Source organism: Lethenteron reissneri, chromosome 12 (genome assembly GCF_015708825.2).
Source record: "Lethenteron reissneri isolate LAM-NWPU_2019-01 chromosome 12, ASM1570882v1, whole genome shotgun sequence".
Classification (NCBI taxonomy): Eukaryota; Metazoa; Chordata; class Hyperoartia; order Petromyzontiformes; family Petromyzontidae; genus Lethenteron; species Lethenteron reissneri.
Window position 1 is genome coordinate 9,660,708 of NC_083790.1, and position 26,437 is coordinate 9,687,144.

Below are 26,437 nucleotides of genomic sequence, written 5' to 3' on the forward strand. Positions count from 1 at the left end.
TGTTCTCCAGGGAACTGGCTGAGTTTTATGGAGCCTGTATATTAACCCTTTAGGAGTGCGCGTCCCTGTGCCACCTACAGCCGCTCCGTCCCACTCGCACGACCGACCGTGGGCTCGTTTTGACCCGATGCTGAGCCCTGCTCTTCGGCAAGCGAAGGTCGATAGCTGCCCGCCGGGAGGGACGTCGAACGAGAGACGTGATTAAGGCCACAAGCTCGCACCCCAGCATGCAAAATTGCACGGGATGGCGACAGAAAAATAACACGATGTAAAATGTTTTGACGAACGCGCCTTCCGCGAGCTGGGGATGTGTTTGGGCCGCGGCGAGCTTTGGGTGGCGTGGACCGGCTTGTCCCTCGCCACTGCCAAAAGATTAAATTCACGGAGCACAGGATGGAAATCTGTCTCGGAGGTCAGTTCGGAGCTGAGTAAATGTTGTTTGCCGAAGCTTTAATCCGTTTTCGCCGCGTTCCCGCGAGGAAAGTGAAGAGCCTACAGAGCTTTGTGCAGAGGATTTCACTTTAATACCAAGTTGTCTTTCTCGTACAATTTATAAGCACACAATTCCTCCAGGAGAGGGAGATTTATTAGAAGTTGGATTCTTTTCGTGGGAAAGGTAACAAAAGTAGTGAGATGAGGCATCGGTGGAATTGCTTGCCTGATAGCTGCGCAATAGTGCTTTTGTGAAAGGTGGTGCGTAGGTGTGCGAGTGTGTGTACCAGCGTGTGAAGTGTACGGCCTGCTGTGTATCCTGACAGAGCGGGCTGTGGAGTCGTCAGCTGCCTGTTACGGTCAATTTAAACGTGATTGGTTGTGAGTAGGGCACCATTAAAACATGCTTTTGGGTGCTGGGAGTTGGAACGGCAATAAAACAAATAAATGAACCCTCTCACTCAAGCCTCAACATTTACAGACAAAATCAAAGCTCCACACGTTTAGCTCTATATACCAAAGGGGGAGGTTCTGTCAGTGAGCGCCTATTAAGACTGGCAAGACACTAGGGGGCGATGTGGCCAGAACCACAAATGCCCAGCAACTGTTAAATCCCCAATATGTAGCAGGTACTCATTTAAGGTGGTGTTCACCTAAAGAAAAGGCCATTGTGTTAATAATGTTGTTCATCATGGCCAGGAACTGGACCTGAGCTGACATGTTTGTAACACAGCGCATGAGATACTCTAAACTCCACTCACACATGAAATGCTGCACAATAAAATCGCATTCACAGGAAAAAACCCCAGTAAAATCAGTATCTGTATACACGAGCGTCCAAATTCCAGCAGTAAGTAGCACGATGGGACAATGTTGTTTGGAATGAGTTGTTGCTCCGATAAGATGTAAAAAGGGAGAGCAGTAGTGTGTGGGTGGGTGCGAGGGAGGAGGAGGAGAAAAGAAATCACAATAAGAGATGAAAACATTGATTTGGACTGCTTAGAAAACTCCCGTGTAAGTTATGTATGCACCAGAGCACAATCAATAGCGTACCAATTACGGCCATCGAAAAAATAACTGCTGCTTTGGCATTTACTCATGTGCGTCTGATGGAGTGTGCCTCTGTATTGGCTGCAGGAATCCTGAGCAGAAGGAATACAACTTTGGCAAGCATTCTAGCCAGCGGGGCCAATTCCTGTTAAAACAGAGCTTTCGATAAACTAATGCAATCCACCCATGGGCAAGCTTTTAAAATCTTCCCCAAGTATATATTTTTTATACAAAAATGTGTCTCGGAGCAACAAGCTTTGGGGGAGGCGTGGGGCCAGACTCGGAATTGGAAATTGCGAATTCACAAGTGTCTTGGTCTTGTATGGTTAATAATTAAGCCGTAAGTGCCAATAACGGCTAATGATTTTTTCATTTTCCCCGCAGCGTGCCTCTCACTCCCAAGTCGGAGAAGAAGATGTCTGTGGTCTTAGGAGACATAACCAGGTGAGCCATGCAACCGTGCTTTTGGGGGGGAAAAACATGATTTTTGGAAATTGTGCAACAGCATGTGAATCTTTCTCATGCGATGCATTGTTCACAAAAGCAGTTGTCCAACGCATAACCGTATCTATTGAACTAAAATCAAGAAGGCTGATGTCTGTTTGGTCTCATAGGCTGACCGTAATAAGGAGGCATTCCAATCTAATGAGCAAGCATCTGCTTTGGAGTTGAACTGAATCGCATGAGCTTGTAAAAGTTTTCTTTCATGATGTTCTTCACTATTATGAAAATTATAATGTTGACCTCGTGATGCAAACCACATTGTTTCGGCCATCAATCTGCAGACAGGTCCATGCTTTGCGGATTAACTTAAAATACCTACGATAATCACCCAGGAATGTCTGTCCTTAACGCTCGTGACGTCACTCCACGTCGACCATCCCCCCTCATTAATTATCATGAACGGGTTATGTCTGCCACATGGACCCCCCCCCCCCCCCCATTCATAATAATTAGTGGCTGACGTCACTCCACATTGGGGGCCGAGGCGCCTCCTCCCCCCTCCTTGGCGTCAACTTACAACCCTCACTACAAAGGCAGAACCCTCACGTCACGCGATCTCCGTGACGCTATTGAGACATCGAAGTAAAAAGGACGTCGTGACGAACAAGGGATTATAACCTTACAATGAAATAGGTCTGTGTCACTGCGCCCTTACAAATTGCACACATATTCATGCAATGACTATCACGTCGCGGTCTGCTTTTCGCTTGCAAGTTTCAGATTTACTGCAATACCACCCGTCCATGGACCTATTAATCAACAAAACACATCACATGCAAACACATATTGTGACGTGTGGTATATAAATACCTCAAATGTAACACATTTTGCTAACACTGAATACACATTGGTTTATTGGTATTACGTATATGCTTGTTTAACCAGGAAAGTCTCACTGACTCTGAAGACTCTTTTTCAAGAGGGTCCTGCCATGTTTTCACAGTAGGGGGCCGATGTTGCTCTGTGTAATCCCAATAAAAAATAAGGAAAGAAAATGTCACGTTTCTATAAACCGCAACTCATTTTGATCTGTCATGTATCCAAGTTACCATACAGAGCAGATGACTCAAATAAACAACCCCATAAATGAATTGTTCTGATATATACTTGGGCTGTTATGTTTAGGCTGTCTGACATGAGTTTTACGATTTGTTAACGGGTCAAAATCCGAGTATCACAGAAGCAATGTAGTGACATCATTTCAGTGCCGTTACATTAATGATAATAATATATTGGACTTGTGCACTGAGTTCAGTGGAGCATTGCTGACTAACTTTAAAAGTATTATTTTCTCCGTAGCAATGTTAAACTTCTCCTCTAACAAATTGGGATACACAGCCCAGATCTGCATCTGTGAAGTAAGAGCTGTTTTAGGCTGCATCTTACCTTAACTGGGTGCCACGGTGACGAGATGGTAACTACCTCGCCTGGTATACAGGAGGTCGTGGATTTGACCCCGACCCTGACTCATGTATATTTGGAGTTTGCATGTTCTCCCCGTGGTCTCGTGGATGTTTCTCCAGGTCCTCCGGTTTTTCCCTCCACATTTGGAAACATGCGTTTAGAGTATTTGGCTGCTAGAAATTTCCACGTGATAAGCCACTTAATTGCGGTATCATTTGTGGACAGGTCGCTTATAAAAAATACCTATGTCGCTTAGTGGGCCTCACCTGATGAAATAAAAAATAGTTTAAAACCCGATTGGCTTTCCAGTGCGTGAATTGCATCCTTAAAGATAACACCGACTTGGTTGTTCGACATTGCCAGGTTGTCAATACCTCCGATAAAGACAAGTTGTTTTGCACTAAAGGCCATTGCTCTTACATACATTGTAACAGTACCAGTGAGTTTCAACGTTTCCTTGAGTGGAAAAAAAAAATCAAAATTCTTAAATATTAAAGTAAATGGCTGGCTTAGGCAGGTAAGCCTCAGACTCTGGGTTCTTGCCCAAGGGCTGACAAGGTGTGAAACAAATAAACAAATTATGATGAATGTAGCCTCTGTGAGGGGGTTGGGGGGGGGAGTTGGGGTGACATCACCATGCAGAGCCCAGTTCAATGCTGTGGGATGAGGGTTAAAGTCATCCTGCAGGTATGTGTGGTGACGTCACCACCTACCGCACTCGTGAACTTGCCCCAGCCAGGAATCCAGCCACGTGTCCATCCAGCAATACTTTTTTTTCTAATATGGTATGATATGACGTATATGTATGATAGTAATGCTCAAGCATTTGTGCGGGATACACAGCCAGGATGGAGGGTTGTTGGGTGGGGGTAGGCGTGATGTCAGCGCGACGCACGGATCTGGCTCGCGGGTGATATCATCACAACTGCCAGGAATCCAGGCAGGCAGGAATCCAGACGGCAAAGCATTTTTTTCTAATATAATGTGAATTCAATACGTTTAATTCTCCCCTGCAGTACATGAAAGAAAATTAAATAATAAAGTCTCTATTTTTGTAGACAACCACTGTTGGCTTCCCAAAAAGTGCTCCTTAATTTATTCATCCCAGAGAAACGATCGGGGCGAGTTGAACCCCGACCGGCATTTGTACTCGCAACTCTCTGATTCTGAGGCGGGTGCACTTACCAACGCGCAGAGTGTCTTCTTATTGGGAGAGCTCTCCCTGCCATGGGATTTTTGAATTTCCACCATTGATTCAGGACATTCAACAGAAGTGAGGGACACCCAACACCTGCATTGAGCAGAGACATTGACCATCATTTATTGTGGATTGGCTCCCTGTTCAATTTTCAATCTCTGCTGTCTGCAGAATAATTTAGCATGAATGAAAGCGGGCACTGCATCTGGCTCACAGCATTAGACATTGCACACATCACGTCATCCGTGAAGGCATTTCCATGCTGGCTTCCCGTGTCACATGCCAAGCACTAATATTGCCCGTAATTGATGCGGTGCACAGCGGTGAGGGCTCGTTAAGGGAATAATAAACGGGGCTACAAGGGGGCCGCTTGTGTGAACTGCCCGCCGTTCTTTTATGGGATGCTAAACGATTGTCTTCCGATCCCATAAAGCAGAGCGTCCTTGCCAATGATTAAGGGAACGTCTAATGCACTGCCAGGGCTGAATAAGGACAATTTATATTTTCACTTTGGAATTGCCATAAGTAATTATATGGTGCTGACTTTTATTAATCTGTCCATATTGTAATTAAAACGCACGTGTAAAAAGAGGCTGGTAGTTTCAGCCCAGGCACCAATAACTGCACAAAAACCTCGTGCTAAATTTGGTTTCCCATTTTAAATTGGAAAATTCCAGCTTTGAGAATATAAAAAAATAGCTCCCCCTACCATGCAATGGACAGCTCTATCGCATTGGTCTGGGGAAAGCGCAGCACCCATTGTGTGGGTAAGATACGATTGAAGGGACCTCAAAACTTGTTCTGTCATTACCTTCCAGAAGCCATTCTCTTTATCAAGTCCTGATGCACGGCTTATAGGGAGAGTTAGAAATGGAGAATTGCACGGGGCTTCGGGCAGATCATGGAGGACAGCTTATGTGTTACGAGTTAACAGATCAGGTTGACGGTCAGATGCACTACCGACACAACCATTTTGATCCCCTGTTCAGCCCACATACTGTAATGGAAAATTATACTGGTAGGAACCTCCTGGTTACACCAGCCCACAGAGGATTATTGTGTCCGTCGTGCAGGGAGGGGCTGGGTGGGGAGGGAGGGGTTGGGTGGGGAGGGAGGGGTTGGGTGGGGAGGGAGGGGCTGGGTGGGGAGGGGGAGGGTGGGGCTGGGTGGGGAGGGGCTGGATGGGGAGGGTGGGGAGGGGCTGGGTGGGGAGGGTGGGGCTGGGTGGGGGGGTGGGAGGGGTGAGGCTGGGTGGGGAGGGGCTGGTCACCCCGTGGTGCCCTTATAAAACTCAACGTTTAACCTACTCACGCCGGCTTGTGCCCGCCCTCACAGTCGGCCATATTTGCGGAATACACCACGCCGCCGTTGACCCTGGCCATTGACCGAGCAACCCAACGTTCCTACCAGCTCCCTCCGCAGGAATGTGTTATTTGTGATCACCTATTCAGGGACTCGCTCACAGCATAATACAGGAGAGTTGGGTGTGGCTAGCACCATGCCTGTTCACCTTTGTCTCCCTACTGCTGTTGTGTTACACACTCCACTACTAATTTTAAGGCTGAATTGACTTAGAGGAGGCCCATGGAGAGGCCCAAGACCAGGTCAGATATTCCCCACCAATGTTAGCCATGATCGCGAATCGAACTCGGGATGCTCAGTTCATAGTGTAGTATGTTAACCACTGCTCTACCTCTACCACGCAATACGTGCAAATACACAGCAATACATAAAACGCGTATACGTACAATCACGTGTGTGCCCATCGCGCCTATTCGTTCGCGTGTGCACTAGTGCGCGGGGGGCACATATGGTGCGACAGACTCGCAGGAGGGGTGGGGGTGGGCGGGGTGGGCGGATGGCCGAGCGGGCGAGTGTGAATGAGTGTTGCTGCTGCTGTGCTTTGCCGTGGGCAGGCTGACGAGCGAGGATGCCGCGTGGGAACAGCTCGTCGCAGAGTACCAGGGCCGCGCCGAGGAGACCTCCAGGTGAGCCCTGCACACGACAGCTCGCCACCCCTCCCACCGCCCCCGCACACCCCCCCCCCCCTTGCCCGTTGCAGAACGCCTTTCTCCCCGAGCCTCCCCCTCTGCCGCCCGTTGTCTCCCAGAGTCCCCTTCAGCCCTTGCCATCTGCCCAACGTCTGTGCAACACTCGTGCTAAGCCGGCATCGTGTTTTACAGTTTTAGTTTCTGCGATGGGAAAAAAACATCATCTTGTGACACTAACGCGGAACGGCCCCTGTGTGAATAGCAGGAAGATGACCCCGTTATTGTAAGAGCTGCTGGTTTGCTGTAATGTAGCAAAATGCGTGTGCATACTCAGTCTTACAGACACGTCAATGATGTAACGGATATAGCAATATAGCAATTGGCGGTTTAATATATTTGTTTAAAAGTGTGTTTGCACATAGTTTGGCACTTTAGCTTTTTATTCGCTTTGTTTTCAACTGTTTACACATTTGGCATCAGCTATAAATGTTTTATATTTCAATGTATTGTAATAAATTAATTAATGGTTTTTCTCTTCTATTTTAGATAATAGTATATTACAACACTACGTCAGTGTACTGCTTTGTTTGTACATATTTCACGCTGGTCAGTGTGGGCTGGCCGAGAATGAAACTCATGTGGTAGTGCAGTGCACAGACCACTCCTCGAATGCTCCACCCTCTATTTCTTCTGACGTCACCGCCACTCCGGCCAATTCCATAACGTCACTATTATTCCCATCTCATGCACTCGCACAGATAACAAATATGCCCACTTTTATTGAATTACTTTAAACGCCACCGATCTACAGCACAATTATAGCATATAGTTTGCTATGAGCACTGCACCTGTCAGATGAAAATGGTACAACCTGGGACATCTGTTTGAGAATAGCCAGGGTTGAGAAGTTTTCGGGATGCTGGAGATATATTTTCTCTTAAGAACTGGGGAACCACAACTCCAGACTTGTTACCATATCATTTCACAGATGTGGTGCGCGTACAAAACGATTTGTTAAAATATTTTTTTTTTACGTAACTATGATTGTTTTTAATCATTGTCTGTGCAAGTATATGAGATAGGAGAATAGATTCTGACAGTTTGGATTTGGTGCTGGTGGTGGCAGTGACATTGTAAAACAATATACAGTAAACCTTGGATTGCGAGCATAATTCGTTCTGGAAACGTGCTTGTAATCCAAAGCACTCGTATATCAAAGCGAATTTCCCCATAAGAAATAATGGAAACTCGGATGATTCGTTCCACAACCCAAAAATATTCATGTAAAAATTATTAGTACAAAATACCTTTTTATATTTTTATTATTTAAATTTAATATAAAGTAATCAAATGTATAAATTACATTTAATCGTGGCTGGTGTGAGGGAGACGAGAGAGAGGAGAGGAGGGTTGTTGTGTAAGACGACTTTCACTTGCAGTACAGTTACTAAAGAACAGTCACTAAACTTGGATACAAAATAAAAATAAATGCTTTACGCGCACACACACGTGGTCACAACACTATAGTAAACAGTATACGCTCGCACGGATGTTGACTATACGAGACCGAGCATGGGAGACGATTACCCACAATCCCGCAGCGAGAGAGAGAAGAACCATCGGCTTAATTGTGATCACGTGACGCTCGGCAGACAAAGCGTATACTGTACGTACTACTCGTATTGCAAGAAAATGTTGCTCGTCTTGCAAAACACTCGCAGACCAAGTTACTTGCAATCTAAGGTTTTACTGTATATTTTTTAAGTAGTCTAAAATCATTTTTTTGTGTTGAATCTGTAAGTAGGTAAATGACATTCGTTATACTATTTTAACGTCGGTTGAGGTAAGAAGTCTGACAAGAGTGGCCTTGGATAAATGGCACAAATAAAAACAAACAGAAGAATATAAGGAGTGAAATTGGAATAAATCAGTGCCAAAAAAAGGTAGGGAACAAAAACAAGACATTAAATGATAAAGCAGTAACTTAAATAAGTGTATAGCAGACTCTAAAAATAACAAGTGCCTGGGATATCAGTGCTGATATTTCATACTTTAATGTTGATGGCTTTAACTCAAAATTCAAGTTGCTCAGGGCTGTTCATTTGCATACTTATGGCCAAATTCACACCTTTATGAAATGGACTAAAGTAATCACCTAAGGAGGGTTGTTAAAATCTTTTCTTTTCCATTACCGGTAACCACATGCAAAAAAAAAACCATTAAAGAAAACGATTACCAGTTTGCCACATGTATAGAAAAATATCGAGAACAATGAACCTAAATTTTTTCCGTTTTAACTGAGAAAGAAAGAAAACAGCCTATGGGGTAATGACCAGCACACTGCACTCGCAATCCAGAGCTCGCAATGGCTATCGTCACAGATGCTGGGTTGAACTTGGTGAGCTGGAACACCTGAGCAATGGCAACCTCCTCGGTGGTTACCAGACAGTCTTTGTGGCTCAAGGGCATGAAGGGCTCCTATGTCATTGAAGGCCCTCTCGTACACACCTCCAGGTGGAAGGAAAGTTGCTTTTCGATTTAAAGCTTTCGTGACTGCAGGGATTCATCTTCTTGGTTCTTTCGGTAAAGTCACGTAGAAGGGAAGTAATAAAATAATAAAAATAAAACATTATAAAATAAAATAATTATTTTATTTTATTATGTTTTATTTAAAATAATTATTTTATTTTATTATGTTTATATTTTTATTATTTTATTACTTCCCTTCTACGTGACTTTACCGAAAGAACCAAGAAGAGGAAAGTTGCTGTTCAGAAAAGTGGCACACGCCACGTTGGAACAGCATAAGGGAAAAAAAAGCGGAATGAAGAGATGCTTATCGGTCCCAACAAACGTCCCTTTCGGTCCCTTCGGGGTAATGGAAACAACGGTGCTGGCAGATCCCAGAAGCGCACGTCGGATGCAGTAGACTGCCTGGAAGACTGGGAAGGCCCACAGGGGGAAGAGGCCCGAGAAAGTGGCCGCTCTTCCCATGGGTGGAGGCGACAAGAGATTCCAGCCCGCCTCCCTCGAGACATCCAAGCCCGCCTCCCTCATGTAATGAAGTGTGGGGGGCGGGGGCAGGGGGCGGCGAGTGCTGGTCCTGGCACCCAACAGACTGGTGCAGTTTGCCGCAATCTGGGAGAGGACCACTCGGGAGGAGTGGGTCTCGGAGTATAATCAGGCTTTGATACGGGCTGGAATTCTCCACATCCGTCCCAGAGCCTGTCTGGGTAGAATCGCAACTTCCGCTGCACCCAAGCATAAAAGGGGAGACTTATTAGCAGAGATGTCGACACTCCTGGAGATAGGGGCCTATAAGGGAAGTCTCGATGGGGAAGCAGGATTTGGGAATCTACTCATGATTCTTTACGGTCCCCAAACCATGTGGGGGTTTACGGAGCTATCCTGGATCTCAGCAGGTTCAACAGATTGATCATATCGCCGTTTCAAACTCGATTATTGTTTGCATCGATCGAGCGCAAAGGCATTCGAGCTACGTGACTGGATGGAATCGGTGGACTTGGAAGACGCATCTGCACGTGAAGATCTTCAAAAGCAACCGCAAATTCTAGCGCTTCAGTGTCACAGGGAGATGTGTGGAATTTCAGGTTCTTCTGTCCGGACTCTCATCTCTGCCCACCTATGAAAGGACGGCATCCACACGTAACCCGTACGTAGACGACCTCTTAATAAGAGTGGGGTCCGAGGAGGTCATCGGAAGATCCGTGCCCAAAACGGCACGGACCTTGCAGGAGCACAGGTTCGCTTTGAACGGCCCAAAGCACGGTCTACGACCGGCAGTGAGGTTGAAACGTGGGGGTTGTGATTGACATGACCATGGCAAGGGTTTCTCCTACAGGAATGGTCTTCATTTGTGTACAGTTAGAGGTGTGTTTGGTGGCCAACTATGGAAACTGGGTTCAACGTAATTATTAAAACCCTGTTTTCAATGTCATATTCTGCTTTCCACGCATGTAAATGTCGGTCTTTTTCATCCATATAGCTATAACTCGATGTCTGTTTTCCGAATTTTACATTAGAAGTGAACTATAGACCGGCTTGTCTGTCTGCTTATTATCCACTGACACACTTCTATCAGAATCTGGGAATGCAGTGTGCAAATTTGTCAAAATAAAAACTGCTTCTTTCAGAAAGAAAGTTTGAAAAATTGGTTGGATAGGAAGAAAAAAAAGCACTTGCCTCCTTGAAGAAATATTATCCGACCCAATAAGAACACACACATGCTTAATTATTTGAATGAGCACAATTAATGAAAAATTAGGCAACATTTTGTTATTAAATTGTATCCGAATTTGTCTTCTAATTGGAAATCGTGGAGTACGAGGTCTGACGTGATTCGCTCTCCCCCCTCGCAATTCAATGAATTTACACGATGCGGGGTCCACGATTGCATTCAAGAATCAATGCTACGACAAGGTGTACTGCAGCACCTCTCTAGTGGCTGCAGGGGTCACGTGAACCAATGACACCAAATTTGAAACGGCCAGTTCATAACATGCATAATTTTGTGCATCTATCATGAGCATAAGAATCGATTTAATGTTTGGATCCCTTGCGCACTGCTACTGCATACGCAACGTCCATCAATCTTGCCACGGCGTCCCCTTGTCTCTCTGTGTCTGCACACCTGTGTACACCTGCCCAACATTTAAAACACCACCCATCTACAGCACAAAAAAGCACTCAATTTCGTCAGCGTCGTCCCTGATATCCGACATCGGTTTGTGTGTCAACGCGTGCAAGTGACAGCGAGCATCAAGATGCGCTATCTTTGAAAAAAAATTGCGCGACATCGTAACTAACATATGTTTGGATAATTGACTCATCACGGGCACAGAGTGTCTGCCGTCAGCCGAGCAATTAACGTCGCACGTTGGGACAAGCGGTCCTTCCCCATCGCGACGGGTCGACTGCTCCGCTGACGGAACGCAGCGGCGGGCGACTTTGTTGCATCTGCTTGTGCCCGGGGTGCTTGTGTGGGGCAGCGTCTTTAATTACACGCCTCCTGAGCACGCTGTGTGCCGAGCCAACGTGAAAAATTAGCGACCGTTCCGCCAGCAGCGGCGGCAGTAACAGCTGGAGGAGCGGAGAAAACTAAACCAAAATTAAACTCCTTGTATTGTCAACAAAATGCAAACTGCTCACTGGCAGTCTAAAAAGCCATGGAGTCATCCTTTTTTTCCCACCAACTCTGTGTAGTTTGAGTTGTGTCAATTAACTCAACGATGTTTTTTTTCCACAAGGCAGCTACACTTTTTGAACGAGACTACAATGATTTACATTAAGTGAGGTTTTGTGGGAAGTAAACGGTGACTGTCTCATTATTAGAATGCCCCCCCCTCCTGCATTCATCATCATCATCATGACCTTCATTATGGATATATGGAATTTCTACCATTATTGCCACCGATGAAGATAAGCGCAACTGCGCATTGAATGAAACATGTTTTGCACAATAACAATCTTTATCAAACGGACGCGCACGTGTTCTCGCTCCTTTTGCTGCCATTGTGTCACCAGTCTCGTCCATGGGCCATCATTCCATCGAGCGATGTGCACTGCCCAAGCATCTTACTTTTCGTCATCGTGGATAAGGCTGCGTCAGATTTACGCGTTCGTTCTTCGACCCCTGTTGTCTGATTTTTTTTGTCTGTAATTTCCAAGCGTGCATATCTCCATGCTTCTTTGCGTGCTCTTTCAGATTTTGTTCGATTTTCTTTGACAGTCTCCACGTTTTGAAGAGTTTGTACACTTCCAGGCAAGCCTCCTGCATTCGGAAATTTGGTCAAGTTCCTTGTGGTTTATTTTTAACACTCAAAAATCCGTACAGATAGGTCAGCCAACCCCTACTTGAGCCACTGCAAATATTTAATAGATATGCTTTACATGTATATAAGTTCATATGCATATGTCAAAAAAGATAGATTGCATGTACATCCACTTAGAATATGTAAAAAATAAAATGAGTACAATATTATTTTCTTGTAAAAGAGTGCTCGGCAAAATTACAATGATGAGCCACTGTTTATGACCTCGGACAGGTGTGCAAACATTAAGTTTCCCCAGCACAAATAGAGCACGTGGCATTTGATTTTTGACGCGGCTTACATGTGTGGATGCGGCGCTATTTTCAATTGCGTATTGAACGGCATTGATTCCCCTGGCCAGGCAAAATGTAATTAGTGAGGGGCGCGTAACGACCTCGTGTGCTGCAATTGCATCTCTTTAGTTTGTGTGCTACAGCACCATTCACGCCCAGCTCTGCCGTTTAGAGCCGAACCCAGACCGAAACGTTTTTTATTGCAGTTTGGTAACCCCCAAGTAGTGCCCATTTCATGAAATGGCTCCAGATGATAACAACTACAGCGCCTATTTAAAATGGGTATTGTATTGTTCATGTAGGAGACCTGAACAAGAGGATCTAAGTTTCGATTTAAAGCTTTCGTGACTGCAGGGATTCATCTTCTTGGTTCTTTCGGTAAAGTCACGTAAAAGGAATTAATAAAATAATAAAAATATAACATAATAAACGCTGTCATTCAGACGCTGTCTTTCCGACAGACCTGTTCTTCACCTGAGGACGGCTGCTTGCGTTGTGGCCGCAACGTCGTGAGAATTGTATTTTATTATGTTTTTATTTTATTTTATTATTTCCCTTCTACGTGACTTTACCGAAAGAACCAAGAAGAAGAGGATCTAAGTTTAAGTTTGGTGTCTCTCAATATCTGGTGGGCTTAATGTAATAATTTGTTATTATACAGCACCCCACTGTAAGCGCATCTCCAGGTCATGTATATTGTAACCTTGATAACAAACAATGCAAACACAAGAATAAAATAAATGTAACAATGAACATGAAAACAAGACTTTGGCAGATTGAGCAGCAGTGCAGCCCATGCTATTTCAACCACTGCAACCCCATGCTGATGGTGATTGTACTCTGGGGTCTAATGATTAAATTATGCAACTATACATTTTGTGCATTCTGGTATTATTGAACCAATGCCAACAAAATCTTGGGTTCAAGTCCTGGTGCTAGGTGACCCCCTAAACCTTTTGTGCATTCCGTAGTTGAACATTTTTCCATACAGCTGCTTTCAGAATTTGTCTCCCGTCGTTAGGTGACGTTATAATTTTCACCGCACAACCGGTGCTTGCCTGAGCGTTTACGTCTGCCCTGGCCTACCTCTCCTGTGTGTGCCATAGTGCGGGTCGTGGTTGCATTTGTGCATTCTTAAGGGGAGCAGTAGTGTAGCGGTTAGCGTGCCGCGCTACGAACCCAGCGATACGAGTTCGATTCCCGCTCGCGGCTAACACCAGTTACGATTATCTGAACCAGTCCTGGGCCTCCCGTGGGTCAAGGAGTACCTGGTGGGGTGCTAAAAATACAAAGGCGGCCATGCATGGTACTGGTCACCCACTCGTCTGTCGTGCCGGCCTTCATAGGTGCTCGCTAACAGCACTTACACCTAAAAAGTTTGCTCGGGCTATACGGGAAATTTTTGTCTTTGTTGTCTCTGCCGAGCACAGGAAAGAGGAGCAGCTCAGGACGAGTCAGGGCAAGGAGACGCTGTTGTGTATGCCACCTCTGTCGGAGGAGGTGGCCGCCTTGCTGGGTCCGGAGAAGCCCGACTACAGCGCGCTTCTCGCTGACCTTCCACGCACCACCGACACTGTGGAAATTGTGGTGCGTATGGCACGTGGTGTCGTCTCTCTTTTGCCCTGAGCCCTGTGCACTACTAATTCACCATCTAAATTTACATCAATACTCACTTGCCTCTGCTGTCTTCCCATCGATTTGCTCGTCAGCTGTAAACTTAATCTTGTTTGTTATTGTAGGTCCTTTCCCGACCTGCTACGCTTATGTTAATAGCTTGTGTTGCAGAATGGAACCCATTACCTTTTATATAATTATATTATCTTCTTTATTTTAAAAAAGCATTTTGGCCTTTGATTATAGGTGTATGCTCATGTTGCTAGGAAGTTATTGGCAATACAGGGAAGCAGCTTGGAAATTTGAAATAATGCTTGGTAATAAAGCATTGTAGTTCTAATCAAGTACGAGGAGGTTGTGATGGATTCAAAATGTTCAAAATTGAAAAGGACACGTTACCGAGGCGGGATTTGGAGTGGCACCCAGAAGTTGGTAACTTAGTGGAAGACCTCGGGTCATATTGTGGGATACGATAAAAATACCTTAGAAGGCTGAATTATTTAGCAGAAATAAAGTGATAGCGAGGAGCGGTGACATGAAATGGCATTGTCCATGATGACCTCTGAACATTTGTTGCTTTCTGATCTGCAAATGTGTTCATATCTCTCAACCTCCCAGTGTATACACTGGGGAAGGCCTCTCACTCTCTCGTGCTGTTCCAACGGCCTCGAATAATCTTACCCTTATTGTGCCTTCATTACGCTGGGATTAATAAAATGAGTACCAGTGTGGTAGGTCAGCAGCGGTTGAAGTGCAGGGTAATCAAGTCGCCGCCATGTGAATGTGGAATTTCTACCACTGGCTCAGGATCGCCAGTGGGGATGAACACTGCCGAATGCACATGCAAGAAAGGAAACAATTTAAATTGACTAGCACGGCACCCTAAAGACCACCGAATACAATTAGTTCTGTCCTATTTTCACTTACCCTCACCCTGTCACCTTCCCCGCCACCTCTTGCTCATTTGTAATGATACATTTTTGTACGGATGTGCATACACATCCACTTGTGTCTCCCTGTCCCCGACTGTAAATTACAATTGCTCACCTGTCAGGATTCTGCACAGCGTCTAGAGATGTGGCTGTGTTTTGATGCCGCTGTACGGAACTAAATTGGCAGGGTGCCCATTTGCACCTTGTCTAAAAGTCACAAATTCGCACCCTGTCTAAAAGCCATAAGTAAAACGCATCACTTTTTGAAAGCGCCACTGGCTTTTGTGAATTGTTGCATGAGTCCATATGGTTGTGTCTTCGGTCTACATTGCATTGCGAACCGTCATTTTAAAAAAAAATGTATACATACATCCTGTGTACATTGAAAATTGCTGCATATCCCGTTGGTGCCATCAGTCAAGACTTAAGGCAAAGTGATATTCTGGATAGTTCCTACGAGCAGAGTGTCATGTGTCAGAAGTGAAATACTCCCAGAATAATATACCCCAGAAACAGTGTCTCAAAAGCACTCTGAATAAAACCACAAGTCTGCGCTCCTACATGATGTGTTGGAAGTGGTCAACCACGTATCTTGTCATATACCTCCCTGTCAGTCCGCTCTTAGATGAATGGGCTCCCCATATCTGTTACGAGGTTTGTTAGACGATGGGTTGGTGAAGGGGGGCGATGGTCCAGGACCTGATTAAATGGCGCTTTTGCCACGGATGTTAAGCTGTGGCTGGGAATTGAGCTCGGCTCACCGAATCGTTAGCACGACGCGCTGCTACCCTCTGCATCACCGCTCCGCCAATGGGATGCGTCGGTGTTTTTTTGTGTGTTCAAGCTTCTGCTCGAAGCGAAGCTTTCCAAGGCAATTGCTATCCTCGACAAATGGCTGAATATTGACAAATATCTAATTATTTAAAACTTATTTTTCAAGGTTAATTGTGAGTGTGTTGCTTTTTTTTCTTAACACTTTTAAGAAAATCGCCCACACACATATTTCATTGCTACACATTTTAAAGGCTGCATACCTATCTGTTACACGTCGATTTTTGTATAGATGAACACGGTTGGTTATGTATGGTGCAAAAGAAGTTCAGCATCCATGCATACACACACATAACGCATGCACAAAAGTGTCCAGTTAATGGAATAGCATATGCTAATAATTAACTGCCAGGTTCCAATGTACCTGACTTTTCTCATCTATATGCTTATTTTTAAATGGTATCAATATTGCTACCTGGGAAAAACAGAATCATATGATTCGGACAGATTCCTCATTCAGACATTAAATAAAGGTTTTTGCCCACGTCCGAGCTGTGAGCTGTAACAACAAACGGCCAATGCAGACTCTTTTTGTGTCTAGTAAGACTTACAGTGCAATGTACAGCTCGCTGTGATCATCCACATCCAGTCAGGTGGCACAGTGGTTAAGGCATTTGGCTCACAATCGTAAGCTTGCGCGATGAAATTCCAGCTGGGTGCGACTACATATTTTCTCTCGCAGGTCAAGTAATGACGACCACTGTGCAAGAAGTCAGCAGTGGTTGTCCTTTAAAAAACATGCCCCCCCCCTCCCCCGATCACGTGTCATGTGAATGTGGAATTTCTACTGCTGCCTTGGGGCTGCCAATGGAGATGAGAAGCAGTCGGCCACTCGCTTGTGCCGCTGTGAGTCTTGTGGTCAATTGTGCCGAACCACCAGCATCAAACACGTCTGTCGATATCTCTAAATGCCCTACTCAACTGACATGCAATTTCTAACCGGGGGCTGGGAAGAGAGGGAGCCACGGAGATGAATGCGTACCCATGACGCTGGTGCCAATCCCGCGTTTGCATGCGTGCCACACTTTCAGCTCGACCATCTGCAGGAAGCGGCGAGGCTTCTCACGAGCACGGTCACCGAGACCGAGCGTGTCATCGAGAAGGAGGAGACGGTGATGAGTGAGTACTTTTTTTTGTTACAACAGACTTATTGCCACTTATTGCATGAGATCGGCTGCTCATTTTCTTTCGCATCCACTGCCTTTATTTCTCGTTTCGCCGCAACCTCCCATCTCGCTCTCGGTCTTTCTGCCGTGCACCCGTGGCATCTCCACAGTCCTTCTAGACTATGGGTTTCCATGTGAGTCTGTGGGTCTCTAATCTCCACAGCCCTTCTAGTTGCATCTTCTTTGTCTCTTCTCAACAGGTGCCCAAACCATCTCACCTCCCTCACTTCTCGAGAATATCCAAATTCTGCATTACCCCTCTTTTCCCTTTGAGATATTCCGAACATCCTTCTCACATTCTCATCTCTGTCCTCTCAAGCACTCTCTTTTCGGTTTCCCATCTTGCTTAGCAACTAACGTCTTCGCACCATGTAATAGAGCTTGTCGCATCACTCCTCTATAGATGGCGCTAAGCTTGAGAGAAGAGGACCTTTCCTTACCTGAGGTTGTGGCCAACTTTGGTTTGTGTGGTGTTTTTTTTAATAAGCGGTCTGTTGCTTGTTGTGGCAGATGCCTGGAATCCAGAGACGATATCGTTTAAAGTTGTCTCATATGGGTGAGATACCCATTTGCATTGAGGTGGTACAGCAAGAAGACCACTGACCCATATGCGCAGGTTCTAAGTGTTTCTTGTGGTGTTCCTGTGTATTCCTGTAGGATGCAGTGTGCCAAGTAGGTTATCAAACTCAACGCTGCTTTTGACTAGCCATCGAACAAAGATGGTCACTACATCGTGCGCTTTCAGATGCGTTTCTGTGGCCGTCTGGAACAATTTTCCTTCCGATATTATGAAGCCACTGGAGCTGTGCACTTTGTGATCGATATTGAAAACGAATTTCTTTAGAACTGCTTTTTGTGTTTAGTTTGTCCTTCCCCTGGAACTCCGATTAGCATGGTTGGCTATGCACGGTGCGAAATAAGTTATACATACATACAAACTGCAAGGATATTTAATGGTATCCCTTGTGATGCATCTATTTTCTCTAGTCGCCCTGGTTTCCTGTCAACACATAGTCGTAATGCATTGTGGGTTGTAAATTAACAACTTACCAATGCAGCTCATTACACCACGGATTCGGATATACCGCGGCTCAAGTCATCCACCGAAAAAATACATAATAAATAACCTAAATTCATATAATTTGTTCATTTTAATCAACAAGATCAGTGCATCCTCCTAGGTGTTTGGTAGCCGATCCACCCCCTCGTCCACTTCCTGCCCCTCCCCACACCATTGGTCACAGAGCATTTTGGTGCCAGACAGCCATCAGCCCCCATCCGCTGGCCCTCTCAATTCGCAGATACTCGGATATATATGCACAAATGTTAGACAGAAACCTTGCTCACTTAAAACAGACTATTGTCTATCTCTGAATTTATTTTTCAAAGAGGAATCGGCCAAATATTTCCAACAAGGACACGCCAGGAATTTTTCTGACTCTGTGAAGCTTTTATCGGCACACTCTAAAGCATTCTGTTACCACTGCTGTTGGGATAATTTTTCCGCCTTTTTAGTTTTCGAAAATGTATTTGCCAAATTGGCCCTTGCCAAACTGAACGTGGCCAGTAAACGTTACACATTTAGTCTTGCAGGGTTGTGTAAAAATCAAATAAACAACCGGGGTTTTTTTTTTTTACATAACGTAGCCTTTGTTGACATGTTTACGTAATGGCTCATGCGTTTAATGGAGGGTTTGTGCTCAATTATTTTCCCAAAAAATGTTGTAGCTTAAAAAAAAAGCATAATTTCCGTAACAATTTGTCCAAATAGTTTTGGCAACAGTGGATTGAGTCAGCACACCTGTAGTCTCACCCCGAGGCATGGCAGGTGTTTCAAATTCTGTGTTAAAAACACGTCCGTAATTTATTACTGAAAGTTGAGAGAAGTGCCGAAGAAATGTGTGTTTGTTATCGTTTGTGGGTGTGCGTGGGTGTGTGTGTTTTTGTAATGCGTGTTCCTACACTTTTTGTGCTTTGACATATCTTGTTGATTACAGAAATTGCAGTAAAATTTGTGCAAGTGTTGATGACAAAACATGAAAAGTGTAATGAGAAATGAAAATAAACAAACTTGATATTATGCAATCGGGATGTTAAAAATTAATAGAAATTATTACACCCATATAATTAGTAAAGAGAGCGTAAGTGGATATTGAGGTTGGAAAGTGTATTTATTGTTTACTGTAAAATTAACACAAGTGGATTATTACCCTACAAAGATAGTTGACCTTTAATGTATCAAGTCAGGGCTTATTGACAAAAGTCTTTTGTTCAGAGAAGACTTGCTTTCTGTACGACTATCAACAGGCCGATATGCGGACCTAGAGGTGGTTATTGCACGTCCATAATATTGTCTTTCGGATTCGCCAAACCTGTCTCCAGGATGGTACATTGTAAAATACATTTTCATATGGAGAGACTGGTCCCCACCATGGGAATGTGGAATTTCCACCACTGGCTCAGGACCATCCAGAGAGATGAATGCTCTCCCATGACTCCTTTGAATCAGGAGATACTTAGACTTTTTTGTCTTATGGTCGTGATACGGCTCAGTGGTAGCACATTCGATGCTTGTGGTTCGAAACCAGCAGGCCCTTCCAGGTAAATAGTGCAAGTGTATTTCCATCAAATTGACGGCATCTGCTTCACACTGAACTATAATCTATCCAGTGACGTCCTTCGAGGAAGAGTAGGCCATTGTGAGCCAGGGTCATGGTCTAAAATACGAGAAAATTACTTGCAAATGACTTAATGGGGAACCCCACAGCAACCATCAGCTGCTGCTACAACTTGGCAGGACGTTCCTGAAAAATTAGTTGAGACCCGGCGAGGCTTTCCTATGTAAAGGAGCGTACTGATAAAACTATATGTGTGTAAGTCACGTTTCGTGGGTGGGCACTTTAAACACAATTTGCCATTCCAGATGCTGACGGAGAGGTGTTGTCATTGCTTGCGGTGTTGTCATTGCTTGCGGTGTAGGAGACTGCGCTTTCCATTCTTACCTGCCAATGTTTTGGCTCTCCGGGGCACCGTTGTCACAGCGTCGGCCCCAACCACAGCTCGTTAGTGCTCGCTAAACAGGCCGGCCGGCCTGCCCGCCCCGGCCCGTGTTTGCTGCGGGGCTGACATAGGCACCTCTTTCTTTCCTCCCTCGCTCTCTTTCTCCATTGCCGGGAAGTCGCGCCCGCCTGCCGTTCGCCGCAGGTGGCATGGGCAGATTCGAGCTGTCAGTTAACACAACATCAGCCCCGGGTCGTCCCCTCGGCTTGCACACTCAATTACACACACTCGCTCAGCGCTGACTTCCTAGCGCTCTGCGTGCGTTCCTCCCGCCTTCCCATCACCCCTTGTCTCTCTCACCTCTCTTCCTCTTCTCACTCCGTGTCTGCCGTGTGTGTGTATGTGTCTTTGTCTCCGCGCAGTTTCATTGTTACCGTTTTTAGTTTTGTTATATTTCACAGCATGTGGTATAGGTGAAGATTTACCCCTGCAGCCATCGTTGTAGGTCACAATGTGGCTTTTGGTGTATTCATATCCGTAATGCATGAGTATTATTGTAAAAAAAAAAAGTGTTTGTATTGCCAATGCAAGAATCATGAACAAAAGTTTGGCAAAGTCACTGAACATTCATCCATCTCATCTATTGACTGGGTTAATGGAGATGACTGCACTGTAGTTTTATTTCTTGTCGGCATTTCTCATGTGAATGGAATTGGTCCTTATGTCGTGGTGGCAACACGCAGTTGTAATCCAACGTCTTGATGGAGGGAGGAGAGGAGTGGAGGGTTGGATAATCGTGCAGGGATGGAGATATAAGGTGCATGACATGCATCTCTTAAGGGAAATCGGTGTCTCTAATGGGTAGTAGAGCAAGTAGGTGTGCACCATCTGTGCGGAATTGTGAGCATTCTCCCCTTGTAAGCGTACATTTGTCCAGGTACTCCAGATTCCTATAAGAAGAAAATTGGCTAAACAATTGAAGCTTGACCCTCCTGAAAACATGTCCTTAGCCTTTCGTGAGAGACATTTCTGGATAAATATTGATTATTATTTATACGTTTGTTTTAGTAATTGAACCTGCAAATTGGCAGAAATGTATCTCTTGTGATGTGTATATGTTGAACTCGTTCGCACCGTACGTAGCCAACCGTGCTAATCGGAGGTGCGGGGGAAGGACAATAAACTAAACACAAAAAGCAGTTCTAAAGTAATGTATTGAAAAGCAATGGACAAGGTTTAGTTAATTCATTTATATGTTCAAGTTTACAAATGATTATTCTTACAAGAAGATATATTTTTACTCTTAATGAATGAAAGTTAAATAGTTCATGTTAACATTCTCTGTAAGGTTGAAGGTGTCTTTAAATCTTCTCAACATGCCTGGCACAAATTAATAAAATTGTAATTTAAAAAAACACATACTATAATAAACATCTAATTACCAATGTGGAAAATGTCAGGTCATTATAGAAAGTTGTATAATTATACGGTCCACGGGGGCAGATGTTTTTTATGTTGTTATGGAAGTCATTTAAATACGATCACTTAAAACTAAACGCGATGTTACACGACATTCCTGCACCTTTCCCTCGACGAATTGTAAAGTACGCGCGTATAGTACACACCGAAACCTCGAATGTTGAAGCGATTTTTTTTCTCCTCCCCTTGTGTAATGGGATGTTCTCGGAGTTTTGTGCGTTTCTCCCCGTGAGCTGTACAAGTCATTAGCAGCAGCTATTAGCTGCAGAAACCGCCTCGTGGCAGCCGAGAGAGGGAGCCAAAGAAAGTTGCGTCTGCAACTCTTCATTGCCACAAATTGCTCTTCATAACGCTTAATAGTCACCGTGCAGTAAATGTGTAAATATCTGCAAGCGTGAGCGGCGTTTCCAACAGAAGTACAATCCCACGATTGTGCTTTTGATGCCAGCTTATTAAACAATTTGGCAACGGCGCGAGGATAGGTAAAGGGTATGTCGTTCAGCTTAGATCCTTCGGCTTGGAGCTCGTTGGGTTGGGAGCAGTGTGGTGGTGCCCAAACTCTGCCCCGCACCACAAGCTGCATTTCAGACGTTTTCTCAGTTGGCTGCAATTAAAGCAGAATCTTGTAGATGAAAGTTAAGAAAAATATGTCCGCATTCATCTGAAATTGATAACCATTCGTTAAAACGAAATGTTATTTGGTTGGACCCCACTCTGCATTTGCCACATGAGGGCTTCTGCTTTGAAATGGTCCACAAACAATATTTATCTCCATAATCGAGGTTTTTGGATTAGATCGCATAAATACAAATGTGTTGTTAAACCCACCACCACCTGACACAGCCAATTAGTAAGGTTTGTCACGTAAACAAAACATGCCAATTAATTACTCGTACAATTCATTACCTATTCTTTGGGTCTTTCGGTAAAATCACGTAGATAGGTTCTTTGAATATGAATTCCTGCAGTCGCGAAAGCTTTAAGTCAAAATTAATTACCTTTTTGCCAGTATCAAAAATGATGAAAAATAAGAATAGGTTTTTACCCTTTCTGGAAATAATGGTTAAACCTATTCTTAGTTTTAATCAATATTTATCTATCGCTGCGAGCCCCTCAGCTGAACATATCTGAGTTCTCGCTGGGAAGATTTTTGACCTGGCAACACAGTTAATAATTTTAGCTGTCTCTGCAAAAGGCCCCTTTCAGTGACAGAACTGACTGGGCCACGTGTTAATAATGTGTGTGTTCCACCAAAGATGTTTGAAAGTCCTATTCAACCCTGGGTGAGGGAATGGTTCCACACCCCTTCCTTTACGAGACGCTCATGAACTGCCCGTGCTCTTAATCATACGGGCGAACAACGTACAGCATTCCCTTGCAGTGGAGAAACCTGCAAGTCAAACGGACCGGATGATGAACCGCTGGTCTGTTTGTGTGTGAAGGCGATAGCATTAAAAGGTGCTCGACAGATAGGTCATGTGCAGCCACTGAGATGGTCAAAAATGAGTGGGAAATCCAGGCAGCCACCCGTGTTGAAATAGGTTCTCATGCACGGAGAGTTTGATGGTCTCGGCACGGTCACTGATGGCTGCGCAAAAAAAAAGGCCTTCGTATAAATTTGGTGATTACACTTGGCTCAGTCAAAGCCCCAGTTCTTGAGGGCTTACTCAGCAAGATAAATATGGAGAGAAGCACTGACTCGTCTGCAGAGCTGAGGAAAGTACAGTCGGTCTATGGGTATGAGTGAGACACCCTTGAAGGTTATATAACCTGGATAAGTTATATCAAATTGTGTTTACCAGTCCAACGTGGAGATTTGCTTGTCTGTAAGTTGTTGTGAATTGGAACCTGTTATGTTATGCCGAGGTGATGAAAGGACATTTTTAATGGTGGGTTTTTTTTGTAAAAGGATATAAAAAATATGGCATTTTCTTATTAGTGAATGCCGAGGGACCAGTGACCCAAATCTAATGCCGTAGCAAACTAACTCGTGCATTATACTTGTAAATGCATTTCACTTTTGGAAATTTCAGCAACATTTTAAGGACATTTGTTTTAATGGAGTTGTAACTTGGCATTTGTGACTGGTACAAAAAGAGTTCTGGACATGACGAACGGTGAAATCAATCATGCATGTGATTAAGTTCTGGGTGGGCGAGAAGGGATGAGATAATGGTGAGTTAGAGTCATCATTTCTCTGCAGAGGTGTCATTGAGGTGGCTGGCTGGTTCAGGTGGCTAATGTTCTCCATAAAGAGTAACTGAGTAAAGAGATTCTGAGCCTAGCATGCAATGAGGGCCTAAGTTCAAGCCCCTGACAGAATATGAAGCAAAATAAATATAATGTATTTCTCCACAGAGCTAATGCTGCAAAATTTGGATTGTACGACAATGGGATGCTAAAAAAAATTCAGGATGTTTCGCTTTACTTTAAAACTGCCAACTTGATGTTCTCTTGGGTTTTTTTTTAATAGAGCAAGTGCATTATTCTAAGACGTGACCTTATTTTTCATTCACAGTGGTTGGTGTGGTATCTTAGAGGCAGTGTTGGTGGATCGCACAGATATCAGATTCAGAATCTTTGTTTATACTGGAGGAATCCGGTGAGCTATAAAGCTTTTTTTCACAGATGTCCAGTCATTCATCGTGTGCTGTGACATTCCCATGCCAGTTGAGCTCCAAGGAAGCCAGGAGATGGCACAAAGGTGGTTTGCTGAACCTCCTGTGTGGAAATTAGAGTCGCGTTTCTCTACTCAAATGCCTATTTAAGAAGAGAAACAAGGTACAAGATACTTTAAGAAAATTGCTAAACAAAATTAGCAGGACCATCTTGAAAGTGTTTTTGAGACGCCGTGAGTAACTCATACAGTTGCTTCCATGTGTGAAATATGTTCAGCTATTTACCAATCCACTGCTGGACCAGTTCATAAATGACTCACCGCTGATGTTAGTCTTTATCGGGAATGGAACTGTAGTCACCAGGTTTATAGCGCAGTCTCTTAACCACTGCACCCGCCGCTCAACTTCCATTGATAAATTAGGAACATTTAATTTGACATGAGGACATTGTCTTTTCTCCACCTCTTGGTCTTTTTTGTTTTTTGCATTTAATGAGAGCCAAAGGCAGGGCAAATCCTCGGCAAAGTGTTCCGACAACAATCGTGCACCGAGCAAACCCCACCACCACCACCCCCACCCCCCCCAGTCGCGACGCCATCGAAACCGCAATTATTTCTGACCCTGCCTTTTGCATTTTTCAGCAGATTTGGACAGGCTTAGTAAGCTTGGGTAGAGCCAGGGGGAGCAAGGGGAGAATTGAGGGGGGGGGGGTGACTGCTCTGACTGGGGAAACCAGGTGCGGTGGGACCCACCTGCGACGGTTTGTCTGACCCGCTCGGCAGCAGCGGAGTGGTTCCGCGAATTAATTTCCAAGTCTGTTGCCCCCGTACCGGCGCAAATGCACACACGTGCCGTTTGCGAGTTACAATAGGTGCTCGCGGTGTTCGACCGAGCCGGGTTGTATCCGCTACGGCCAAGGCACGGTCTGCGGTTGACAAAAAAAATGAATGCATTGTAATTAAATAATGTGACCGCGCACAAAGCTTCCATTGTATGAAATTCTCAAACTCTGGGTTTTATCCGGGCACTCGAACGTCGTCCTATTGACACTAAAATGCTGAGTAAGGAATTGGTATTGGCATCGCAAGCGGGGGACCCTCCTGAGAAAGAGTGCACGGGCTGGCGAAGACATTGCTGACTATGTAAATGCTAGTGAATAATTAATATATGACCACGTGTGTTTGCACTGCCACTTGCCCAGTAAGTGTCAGTGACATCTCCGTGACACGGCACTCTTGTTTTAGGTGCACTTGAAAGTCATTTGGGCGTGGTGAAATATCATTGGCAGGCGGTCACACGACAAACCTTTGTGTCATAGGTTATTCCCTGGGCTGTTTGCACTTAGAACAACAGCAACCACCACCATTCATCAGAAAGGGTTAGTGATGTCCCCATGGTGGTTGTGCCAGACTAGGTGCACTTTGAGGCTGTGTGAAGTGTCAACGGTTTGCTGGCTGGTGATCACTGAACAGGGCCAGGTGTTATGGATTAGCGCACAGGTACATACACACAGACTCGGGCATATCTGACTCCTCAGAAAAAAAAAGTGAATTTGAGTGATTGAAAGCTGGGTTAATGCATATGCCTAGGGCATTATGTAAGGTTCTTAGCAGCTGTCAGACTAGAAAAAAAACCCGTTGTCAAATACTTAGAATAATTCCTGCAATTGTGAGTCTGTGGTTGTTGGTAATTTTCTTTTTGGTTCAAGGTGTGCAAACTCCTCACTGTCATTGCTGCAGGTTAGGGCGACTTCAAAATATGCGTGAAAGACAAAACCGCGCGTCTTCATCTTTATTTATTTTAGCGTTTGGCACTTAAATCTGTCGCTGTCGCAACGAGACGGACTTTCCGTGTGGGAACTTTTGCAGCGAACTAACGCATCGATTTGTGAGAGATAATGACCACGGCAAAATGAGAGCGCGCAGCTACTTCTGAACTCCCTTGAAGAGACATCCACACGAAGGGGTGCACATTTTTATAAGCCCCGATTGTGTGTGGTAGTCTTGCATTATATTTTGTCTAAGCATCATGGTTAGAGTTCTAAAAATTAGGTGACAATCCCAATGTTATATACTTTTCTTGAAATCGTTGGTG

General features: G+C 44.6%; 2 protein-coding genes across 4 annotated transcripts in view; one reads left to right on the forward strand and one right to left on the reverse strand.

Moving 5' to 3' along the window:
- The window catches only part of LOC133341875 (pre-B-cell leukemia transcription factor 1-like), an 801,687-nt gene that overhangs the window by 515,594 nt on the left and 259,656 nt on the right, over window positions 1-26,437 (reverse strand). The window lies entirely within an intron of this gene.
- DSN1 (DSN1 component of MIS12 kinetochore complex) overlaps window positions 1-26,437 on the forward strand; it is a 62,836-nt gene that overhangs the window by 29,442 nt on the left and 6,957 nt on the right. For all 3 annotated transcript variants that reach the window (XM_061550671.1, XM_061550672.1, XM_061550673.1), the window contains 4 exons: window positions 1,867-1,926; window positions 6,505-6,576; window positions 14,134-14,290; window positions 17,112-17,199. In XM_061550671.1, coding sequence (XP_061406655.1) covers window positions 1,867-1,926; window positions 6,505-6,576; window positions 14,134-14,290; window positions 17,112-17,199 — 377 coding nt within the window. The remainder of the gene's footprint in view (window positions 1-1,866; window positions 1,927-6,504; window positions 6,577-14,133; window positions 14,291-17,111; window positions 17,200-26,437) is intronic.